General features: G+C 35.5%; 1 protein-coding gene across 9 annotated transcripts in view; it reads right to left on the reverse strand.

Moving 5' to 3' along the window:
• Positions 1 to 12,400, reverse strand: part of prdm16 (PR domain containing 16) — a 261,281-nt gene that overhangs the window by 18,672 nt on the left and 230,209 nt on the right. For all 9 annotated transcript variants that reach the window (XM_079827679.1, XM_079827678.1, XM_079827676.1 and 6 more), the window contains 3 exons: positions 4,417 to 4,519; positions 1,284 to 1,485; positions 130 to 277 (listed from right to left, as the gene is read on the reverse strand). In XM_079827679.1, coding sequence (XP_079683805.1) covers positions 130 to 277; positions 1,284 to 1,485; positions 4,417 to 4,519 — 453 coding nt within the window. The remainder of the gene's footprint in view (positions 1 to 129; positions 278 to 1,283; positions 1,486 to 4,416; positions 4,520 to 12,400) is intronic.

Consider the following 12,400-nt stretch of genomic DNA (forward strand, 5'->3'; position numbering starts at 1 on the left):
ACTGAATGTAAAAGATATACATTTTCTTCAAAGACATTTTAAAACATAAGTCCACGAGCATGTTATGTTTCAACTTCCCACATATAAACTGATGAACGCTTTCAAAAATATGTAGTCGCAGTAACCTACCTTATCACAGTTTTCACACTCAAAGCGCTTGCCACTGTCATGTGACATCTGATGGCGAATGAGGTTGGATTTCCAGTTGAAAGCTTTGGGGCACTGGTCACACTTATACTCTCTCTCTTCTGTGTGCACGATCATATGCTGCCCGAGACTAAGAATAAATAAGAACACCATAAATATTTTCTATGTGACCACCATGGAGGCCTGTGATTGCATATTACAGGCAAGAAGAATGCTAAATGCAAATAATATAACTAATCATAGCCATGTATAAATACAATTGCAGAATCTTTAGAAAAAAAAATTTGGTCCCACTTTATATTAGGTGGCCTTCAACAAATAAGTACAATGTGTTCACATTGTATTGTATTGCAACACTTTTGCTGATATTTAGGTGGGATACGGGTAAAGTTAGGGACAGGTGTGGTGGTATGGGTAAGTTTAAGGGTAGGGCTAGGTGTAAGGGAAGGGCCAATAGTGTAATTATAAGTAACTACAGAAATTAATTACAGATGTAATTACAAGCAGGCATTTTTTTAAATGTAAGTACAATCTAAAAACATGTACAGTATGTACACAATAAGTGCATTTTATCAAATGATCAATTTAAATGTTAGTACATAGTTAATGCCACCTAATAATAAGTGGGTCCGGGTTTTTTTCTATATTTTTTTCTATATTCAAAAAAACAAAACAAACAAAACATCTATCACTTGGTAGCCAAATTTGGCAAATGCCAAATGTGGTTTGTGGCGACCTTTTCCTTTGCGGTCTGTGTCATGTTAATAATTTTTCATAATGTTTTCCTATGTGGCTCACTGTAATTTTAGTAAATTTCAGTGTTTAATTAAAAGGACTTTTTTTGTTTGCTTGTGTAAGATAAACAAATTAATCATGCAAAAGTTTATTGTAAGCACGTTTATCATACACATTTAACATACACATGTGCAATAAACAATTTTGGTTCTGTGTTGGGTCACTGGTACAATGTGAAATCTGGGTCAAAACCAGTTGAGAACCTCTGATGTACGCAAATCAGTATAAACATTAGAAAGCACTTGTACCTTTTTTCTTTTTCTTTTTAATTTTAACAGCTTGGGGTTACCTAATGCTTGCTGCGTAATTACATCTCGTGCAGTATGGTGGAGTGTGCTGACCTGTACTCGCTAGGGAAGATCTTTTCACAGTCTTTGCACTCGTGCACTGGCTCATCGCTGTCTTCGCGCTCCTGTTTGAAGTCTTCGCTTAGTGAGTCAAAGATAGAGTTGCTGCTGCTGCAGGAGTATTTCTGATGCCGCCGTAACTCCAGCTTTGATGTAAAGAGCTCATCACAGTGTTCACAGCGGTACATCTGCTCATCTGTTGGGACAGCATCATACAATTGCTCATGAATAACAATTTAATAGGTACAGTCTTCAGTCTGAATGTCATTTCATTCGATGACAAAACATCAAACAAAGTGCCATTTACTTTTCAAGCAAGACATCTCACAAAAAGAGGTTTTAAATGATAAAACAATAGATATACTATTTAAAATGTGACCCTGGACCACAAAACCAGTCATAAGTCGCAAGGGTATATTTGTGGCAATAGCCAACAATATGATATTTATGGGGCAAAATTATTTTTCTTTTATGCCAAAAATCATTAGGATATTAAGTAAAGATCATGTGTAATGAAAATATTTTGTACATTTCCTACTGTAAATATATAAAAAATGTATTATTAATAGTAATATGCATTTGCTAAGGACTTCATTTGGACAACTTTAACTGCGATTTTTGCAATATATATATATATATATATATATATATATATATATATATATATATATATATATATATATATATATATATATATATATATATATATATATATATATATATATATATATATATATATATATATATATATATATATATTTTTTTTTTTTTTTTTTTTCACTTTCAGATTCCAGATTGTATCTCGGCCAAATATTTTCACATCCTAACAAACCATATATCAATGGAAAGTGTATGTATTCATCTTTCAGATGGTGTATAAATCTCAAAATAAAATAAAAAAAGACTGCTTTTGTGGTCCAGGGTCACAAATGAAAACAAAAATATTCTAGCACTTTACGGTTGTTAAATGTTAGAGGAACATGTCCATAGTTAATTTGACGAGCTGCACCTGTGGTAACTCTATAGGACACCTGTGTGGACTTTAGAAGAACTGATTTTACACATCAACTAACAATCACTTAAACACCTGTTTCAAAAATGAAAAGCTCTAGCAGCGTTTTTTTTGCAGATGCCACTTATTTTGATATTTTTGTTATCAATAATGCAATGAAATGTACACATCTTTAAGTCAAGCTTTGGCATCCAAATACTTTTTGTTTTAATATCAAGTGCATAACATCCAAAAATGCTTGAGGTTGAGTGTAAGGCTGGTACACTCCTTGTACTGATTGTGCCTAAAAACGAACGAATTTTATAACAAATACAAATATTTAAGATTGAAATATTGAAATTTTATATAAATAAATATTTTAATATTTATTACATAAAATAAACAAATAATGAAAATGACATAAAATAGTAAAGAGATAACAATATTAAAGATAAAAATGTCAGACTTTAGAATGAAAATCTGTCTTTGGAGTAATTGTTCATATGACCCGGGGTTAAATGGCTGAAAACGTGGCTGTTTTATCTGTGGTGATATCCTGACACAAGAGCCAAGTTCACAGATAACCCCGGAGTCATGGAGAGGCAAGGAAACTCGAAGGTTCTAAGGTTTGATGCATTAGCTATCATCATCCTCAAATTAAACTCAGTGATAACTCTGATATACTCCATGCACTGCCCAGATCAAGCCAAGTTGGATGACTTTCACTCTTTTTTGACTCAATATTGTGAAAGCAAAGCCAATGAAACGGTTGCATTGATGCTGTATAAACTAGGATTATGGGATATATTCTGATGATGTGCAGTATTGATAGAACACACTCTATTGTAATGCTCATAGAAATCCTGCAAAATAAACGAGTATTTTAATAAACTACCCTTGTAACCCCAAAGAGGCCTTTACAGGGAAAACTAAAGTGAAAAAAAAAGCTATGAAAAAATTCTGTGCAGATTTAATTTCTGTACTGACTTTTTTTTTTCTTTTCTTTTTTATCGAGAGAAGCCATAAAAAGAATCAAGACATTATCTCTCCGTCCCATCAGTAGCACTAACGACAAAGGCAGGAATGTTGGGGAAAAAGACAGGGAATGGGAAACTAATAGCTCTTGGAGAGACGTAGGGGGAACACAATTATGTGCAGTTTAGCGGCTAATCTGTGAGCATGGGTGAGGTCCCCCGAGACTCCTCTAGCTCCACTCCAAATTCCACCACCGATAAGCCATGAGAAGGAGGTAGACGTAGAGAGCTCTCCTTCTGTCTATCTCTCATCCTCTCGTCTGACTCCTCTTCGATGACCATGTTCATTCTACTCTACATTTCCTTTCTTTTGTTCTCTGAATTGATCTGTCTGAGTGGAGCCTGGCTTGCATCTTTTGGCGTCCCTGTCTCTCTTAGCCAAGGTCTTTCTCTCACAGAGCTTTCTTCTTGCTTTTCTGGCAGGGAGATCTGAGGACACATCTCTATCAGATAAAACATTTTGCATGTGTTTGGAGAGTAACTGCTGCGCTGTGACACACTTCAGTGCTTTTGCAATTTTCTAGTCTGTATCAACTACTCTGAGCTTCAAAATCACCAGATCACTTGCAAACAAAAAAAGATTTTGAAGATTATGAGCTTGTTTGCAAATTGCCAACCATCTGTAGGCCCTACTTCCATAAGGAAAGTACAAGTGACAACCTCTGCTTTAAAAAAAAGTAACACTTTATTTTACATGTTACATTTAGTTACAGTAGTAATTACTAATTGTGTGTAATTACACACAACTAACCCTAAACCAAACCTTATTTATAACTCTAACCCTAAAGTAAGCACATGTAGTTAATATAATGTAGTGACTTAAATGTATAATTACACTAATGGTAACATGGACACCTTAAAATAAATAAATAGCAAGTTCTATAATATACTATACCATATAGTAGCAAGTTCATACTAGTAGCCTATACTAGTTCAATTGGGTTCAAATACACCTTAATATTTTCTTCATTGACGAACTTTGTACAACATCAAGACATACATAGACCACATAAAGCATCTTACGAACTGTTAGCAGAGGTGAACGAGTGTGGTCTTTGTGAGTTTGTTTAAAAGAGTGCCTAATGACTTGCATTAATCTCACCTTCCAGGTTCGGTGCCATTGAGCCCTCGGGGAAAATTCCGTCCTTCATGTAAACCAGTAACTCCTCCCCTATTTCAATATCTCTAATAGCTTTATAATAGATCTGCAAAAAGAGAATAAAAACGCATAAGCTCTTTAAAACAACAACAAAAAAGGCATTCAAATAGGCTATCATTATTACTACTAGGCCTATTGTTATTATCATCGTCATCATCATCATCATCATTAGGCTATCATCCGAGCTTTTCAGAGAAATAAGGCTTCTTTTTAAACATAGCAACTGTAAAAGCAATAATATTCATTGGTTATATTTTATAATTTGTATAATGTTTTTAATGATAAAAAAACACACAGCAAACAATCACAAAGGAGAGGATAAACAGACAATGCAGTAAATATTAAATACAAAGCGCATCTGAAATCGCCCGCTTCATTCGATAATTTACTCTGGCAACAAGAAATCAAATAAAAACTCACACACACAAAACAAACGAGCGCATCACGATAATTCCTCTAATAAAACATATGAAATTAAAGAATACAGTAGTAAAATAAAACTGGATTTTTAAATGTAGGCTATTAAAAACAATGCAATCGTAATCGTTAAATAAAAATGTTTGATGTGATGCGTTTTCGTTTTTAATGAAAAAATAAAATAAAAAAATCACATGAAACACGCACGCAATTTTGTTTTTAAAATACAAAAACCATGATAGCTTTGTGTTACACTTGTGACATTAAATGTGTATTTCCGTATGAAATTATGTACCCAGGGTATTGTTTTAAATCTTAAATCTTAAATACGTTTTTATATATAGGCTATATATAACCTATATATTATCATCGCATTGTATTGTACATTGTTCTAAGTCAGATGTTTTGCTGAAAAGTTTCCTAAATTAACCACAATTAAAATCATTCAAGAGCGCTGTGATGGCAAACCACATCTGTTGTGTGTTTTAACCGAAATACACTCACAAAACCCTGCGTTTATTTTGTAAAATATATTATTTCTAGAGTGCAACTCACCTAAATGGTTTTAAATAATACTCATAACACAATAAAAGAACTAGTCCGCTTTAAAAAGCGACACCACAGACCCTTCACACACTGGAATGGCAGTACCATTTGTTCCCTCATGAGGGCGCTCGATGCTAGGCGACAGCTGCTGGTCTGGGCCCCTCTCCGAAATCAAGACATACAGCTAAAAACCTGCACAAACTTCATCTCGGAGCTCTACTGTTGTGACAACTCTAATGTGTGTTACACAAGTAGGCCAAAGCATCAGTTTGCCGCTCAAGAGGGGTGGTCGATGTATAACACAGCTATTAGCTACTTTTGTTAATATTAATATTACATTTACAGTTAAACGAAGAGCATATCTGACCTTTTTCTTTCCCGAGAGTTGATAAAGTTGGGCTAGTTGTTGAGCGGTGGATCTCAAAGCCTCCAGTTGTAATAGCAGCTCTGGTCCCGTAGAGTTCAGCACGCAACCCATAGTATCATGACACTGCGCGCGACAGCAGCGCTAGACAGAGTCCGAACACGCGCGTCTTTGATGAGGTGAGTCGCGCTCATTAGTGATTCTCTCTATCGGCCACTCCTCCTCTCTTATCTCCAACCAAAAGGATTGAACCCCTCCCCATGTCCTCTCCTCCTCTGACCACCATATGAATCTATTATTGATGGAAAATGTATCTTTCCCAGCTAATGAAAATGTAAAAAAAAAATACATCAACTGTTGGGTTGAGCGCGAGCCGTGCCCTGCGCGATGTTTTCCACGGGGCTTTAAATCTATACACCTGTTTTTACGCGATGTCTTCTGCCACAAACACTAAGCAGATATTTTTAACGAATTGGGCATGCGTTTTGAAGGACTAAATTCAATATTTTCGCCGTCAGAAGTAGCCTACAAAAATGCGTTATGTCGCCTGAGACACTTAACTGTCATATTCAGCCTATATTCAACAACAGCAAAAAAGGTTTAATCTTGAATAACCATTACGTGCATATTAGGCTATGTGTAACCTATTATAATTTATATTACAATGCAATATTGATTAATAAATATCGCGTTTTTGCGGGTTGTTGTTCTCTAATTATTTTTTAATAATAGGCCTACAATTATATGTAGGCTAATCATTTCATCCACACATGACTTTATAGCCTATATTATTTCATGTATTATAATAATATTATAGGTCTAACTATAATTAATATAATTTTTGTTTTATTTAGGCTAGTTTTGTTTTATTATTATTATAGCCTGTACGTTCTGAAAATGATTCCCGTTTGATCAACGAATTAACAAAAAATAATGATCACATATTTACAGAGGAGAGTTTGTTGCTTATTTTTTCCCTAAATTATTTTATAGATGTTGTTTTTTCCACATTGATGAAATGAAACGACTGATTTTATTTTAACTGAAAATTATAATTCGTGCATCGGATATTATTTATTTATATCCTTATAACTGTTTGTTATTGTCAGTTTTTTTAGTCCAACTCGAATATTGTTAAAGCCAATGAATCAACAAATAATTAAAATAATAAATTAACACAAATATTTAGAATAGTCCATGTACAAATAATTTAAATCATTGGAATTACATAAAAACAATTATAAAAGTATCACAATGCAGATGATAATCTTTCAATATTTAATGGCTAAGCAAACAGACTTACATTGATCTAAGATAAAAGTTGGATGAAATTGTGCTGTAGTCCAATGGCTAGTTTTGCTCTGGGTTCGTGGTAATGCCTTCCTTTCACCCCTAAAGCAATCTATTATGATGGGGCTAAGCTGTCTCTACAGTAAATCTTTTCAGGATCTGACAGCACTGAGAGGGCCATCTTGACCCCCTCACAATGCTTTCAAGTGCTGGGGGCCGATGCATCATCCATCACTTAGGTGACAATAATCCCCTGTCTGTCACACACACACACATATAAGTGCAAGCAGACACACACTGACATGGATATGTAAGGAAATACAAATGCAAAAATAACTTTTATTTGGGTACTTTTACGTGTTCGCCTGCCATTCAAAATGTGAATCTGTTTCTGACGTGATTCACTATAAGACAAGATCAGAACAAAGTTCATCATACCTTAGGCAACTCTTTGATCAAATGCCAAAACCATATAAAAACTAAACTGCATGACTAGACGTCAGGGATTTTTACAAGTTCCTCTCTAGCAAACATGTATATAACTTATATTGCATGTATCAGTCAGTAGCTAATAAATAATTGAATGCAGACTATTTCAGTTTGTTTGAAAATAATTTTATTATTATTTAATATCTAAAATAATTTTTACCATGAAAATGAGTTAAAAAAAAACCCACAATGCCATAATAAGATTGAATTTTAAATTCTGACCAACAGAAATAATTGTGGAATTTGTGTGTGTGGGTGTATGAGGACCAAATGTCTCCACAAAGATAGTAATCCTAGAAATCTTTGACCTTGAGGGGACATTTTTTGGCCCCCATGAGGAAAACAGTTATAAATCATATAAGATGTTTTTGAAAATCTAAAAATGCAGAATTTTTTTCTGGATGGTAGGTTTAGGGGTAGGATTAGTGTAAGGGGATAGTATATACAGTTTGTACAATATAAAATCATTATATCTATGGAAAGTTCCCATAAAACATGGAAACCCAACAGGACTGTGTGTGTGTGTGTGTGTGTGTGTGCGTGTCCTCAGCCCTTCAGAAACAGAAGGCTATGGCATGGCAGATCTAGCTGTGCACTTCAGTTGTTCTGACAAACAGTTTAAGTGCATCTTGAGAGATGAGGGAGGGGGGTCAGAGGTCAACAGTCTTGCTGAATGGACCACGGCATTGTGCAAAAGCCAGAATACGTCCACCAGCTTTATGCCTATTGTCTCAGAGCGCATAGTTTGGTTTGAAAACCGGATTACACTTTCTCAGCGCAAGTTGATAACATCAGATTATGTGGTCCAAAGCATTCTTTAAAAATATACTTTCACACAAGAACACATATGAAAGCATTCTTTCTATCTTTATATCTTTATATCGTTTAAAAAAAAAATGTCACCTCTTTGATTGGTTTCCACCTTCAGAGTTAATTTTGCACCCTTTGTAATAACACGACAAAATATTATTTTCTTAACGCAAAGTGTTGTAACTAACACCCTCGCCCTGCTTTAACAATAAACTGCTATTTAGAGCCATTCACACCTCAAATGACAGCCATAACATTTAAAAAAAAACACACACACATTAAAATGTAAGGCCTAAAACTGTGAAATGCACCACTACACAGTTGAGTCGTGTTTTCAGGGGCCCGAACACAAAAGACAAATGCGTAAACAAGTAAATAAATGATCCAGGTTGATTTTAAAAGGTTACAGGCACATCAGAATTTGCTGGGCGTGTGCATATTTCCATACGGCTCATACATTGTGCATGCTCAAATAGAACAGCAAAGTACAAAGTTCAATGAATTATGCATTTTTTGCATTGTGTCGCCGTTCTGAATAAATAATAGGCTGTTGTCTGTAAGACTGGCTAAAACGTGTACAAAAGATAAGAAAAGGAGGAAAAAAAACAACCGAAGTAGGAGAAAGTAAATAGAAACCATGTATTTAGTGGGGCGATTTTAGCTGGAGATATTATTCTCCTGTGGGCCCAGCGGTGGCCGCTCATTGAAGTGAAACGACTTTAATGACTGGGTTATGTAGTTGAAGTCAATTGGCGGTTGTCAGTCTCAGAGGTTGTCCCTCCTCTCCTCCTGTCCTCCCCTGTTTGTTAGCCTTGTGTTTTATGTGTCAGCTTCTAAAACTACGATGGCCACGCTAGTTGCCCCTGTTAGCCAAGAGACAAAAGCTAAGACTTTGACTTATTCCACGAGTCAATCAGCTTGTTTGAAGGGAGACAAACAGCCTAAAAGTGGCAGAATAATACCAAGGAAAGAGATCCACTTATGCATATGATCTAAAGCACCCCCCAAAATGGCACACTTAAAGGAAAAATTCAGCCAAAACTGAAAATTCTGTCATCATTTACTCACCCTCATGGTGTTCCAACCCCTATGACTTTCTTTCATGGAACACAAAAGGAGAGAGGCAGAATGTCCTGGCTCTAAAATCTCACCCACATTCTCCATTGTCAAGCATCAAGAAGCATTGTGTTAGGTTTGGCATAAAAAACATCATTAGATGTTGGGCATATTTAAATGTCCGAGAACACGAATGAGATTTGAGTTACCCTAGCTAATAAAATCTCCTCCTCACACAAAGCTATCAAATGCCTTAAGAAGATTTGGAGTAGAGCACACAAGTGGTTTAGACTTTGTTTCACGTTCTCACTCACAACTCATCGCATAGATACTTGGTCAGGACCCCTCAGCGTCTCTTTAGTGTCATTTTTCGAAGTACGGGGTACTCCATTACTCTGAATGACAAACCATTGGTGTCATCCACAGACAAGTTATATATTGGGTTATAAGTTTGCCATTATGACATGTTGGGGTGTGATTCTCAATTTAATCAGCCAGCACAATTTTATTTACATTTATTAGATTTTTTTATTTACACTATTTAGACACGTTTGAACACAACCCCACCCCTAAACCTACCCATTTGTGTATTATATAATATAAAACACATTATATAACAGACAGATATGACTACAGGCACAATTTATTCAAAAAGTACAAATATCCCAATTGTTCCGAGGCCAAATGATTGGTTTGTGAGAAGAACAGACCCAAAAGAGATCACCATCTCCATCAGCTGTAGATCCTAAAAATTGCCGCCCAGTGAAATGACATTGGCTCTTGTGTGTCTCGTGACCGAATGCGGTCCGGTGTATCTTTTGAGTGCGATAGCGGATCATTTTCTGCGATTAAAAACTTCCACTCTGTTCTTCACAAATATCATATGGCTTCGGAAGACTTGGAATGCAATGGTCAGTTGGTCAGTTTTTGGTCAGTTTTTGCAATAAATACTTGTGACCTGGGGCCCGTTTCAGAAAGGAGGTTAAGTGAAAACTCTGAGTATGTTAACCCTGAAATAAGGGAAACTCTGGGTTTTCTGTTTCAGAATGGGAGGTATGTCAAACCCGAGAAAGCAGGGTAAGTCAAGCCCGTTTCTAAAAGAGAGGTAACTTATACTCAGAGTCAGTTACCAGGGTAACTTACTCTGTGAAACTAACCTGGTCAGGAGCAGGTTTTCTTTGGTAAACCCCATGATGAAAATATAAGCAATGAATGAATGTACCTCCACTGCAAAGAATGCTTTTCTCACTATGTATTTTTGTCAAGTGGCAGATAATTTAATTTGTTTTAAGTAAACTTTGCTTACTTTAGATTTAGATTAAATTAATTTGTGCAGTTTGAATGAATGAATAAACTATTTAAACACATCTAGCGCTTTAAAAAAGGGGAGGAGAATGAAAGACACTGTCAAACTGACAAAAATGGCATGTCCTTTTATACAGGAAGGATCCTGACATTCACTTGATAAACCTCTAGACGTAACCTGATAATTAGAATTTCCTTTAGGATTTCCAGTGGTTGGATGCATTGATGACACTCATATTCCCATCATCACACTTTCTGAAAACGGATTACTGTATGGAATGGAAGGATACTGCCAGATGGTAGTACAAGATATATGCCATAACCACCACCACAGCTGTTAAATACATTTATTTACAATTTTTATGGTCATCTTTATTTCCTACAAATACTTTATTCTTTTTCCTGTTGGATGTTAATATTATTCCTCCATCTCCTCTTCATCTGTCAGTGGTGCTGGTGTTTGGCTGGCCTCAGTAGAAGTAAAATGTTTAATGTCATTACCCTAATTAATAAATGTAACAAGTGGGATCAGAGAACATTTCATTATGTGAAAAGAGCATAGACCCTTTTCACATTTCTGGGTTTCTCAGAGCGGAAGTCGTCATATAGTGACTAGTCGTAATAGTGACTTTCAAAAAGAGGGAAAAAATAGAGTGAGTTTGATAACGGAAGTGGAAAGAGAGAAAGATGTTAATTTTCACCATCACTCCCATAGACACTGTATTAGAAACACTCTCACAGCAGCGGTAACTTGTTTTTTGTAATATGATGCAAAAGTAATATAATACAAAGTATTAGTGTTATAAATGTACATACATTTAATAAAAAACGTTGCAGGATTTACGATATTGATGACCATTAAAACACGTCATCACTGTGAAAAGGATATATGTGGGAAAAGCTGCTGCACATTGGACACTGAATGATATTTGATTAATATGTCAAATGTTTGTAAAGTCATTAAACCAACACCCATGAACATGTTATGCGTAAAGCTTTACCTGATTGAATTATGTTTTTATTTTTCATTTTTAGCTGCTGCCACATTCTTTTTTTGCCTTTTGGATACCATGAAAATTAAACTTAATTAAAATAATTCAGAATTAAACTTACATATTGACCCAGAAGTATGCAAACATCTTTTTGTTAGGTGCTGTTGCCATGGTGAATCGTAATTTCGGAGCTCCATTGATCGTGGCTTTTCATAGTTGGAGTGCATGTGCTTAACTCAGAGTCAGTCTACTCAGAGTTGATTGAACTACCTCTATTCAGCTGTTCTGAAACCCAAAACTCAGAGTTTTCCATCTCAGAGTAAGTCAACTCAGAGTTCAGGTTTAAACTCAGAGTTGGTTGAACCTCCTTACTGAAACGGGCCCCTGTACTTTTATTTGCATGTTATGAGTTTCATATTGTTAAGAAGTGGGTAGGTTTAGGGTAGGAGTTGGGTTATTTCCTCCAGAGTAAACTTTTAGAAATGCAAAGAATTAAATGCATCTTGATTTGAGCACAAGGCAAACAACTGAAAGCCATAGAGTACCCTGCATGACGAAAATTGATGCTAAAGCAGGACTGTAACCACCATAGGCATTGAAACAAGTTCCCCCCAATAATTGGAAATGGCCAAATTGTCCCCTCCAATATATGATTTAC

This window comes from Gobio gobio, assembly GCF_949357685.1.
Source record: "Gobio gobio genome assembly, chromosome: 10".
NCBI classification, from domain to species: Eukaryota; Metazoa; Chordata; class Actinopteri; order Cypriniformes; family Gobionidae; genus Gobio; species Gobio gobio.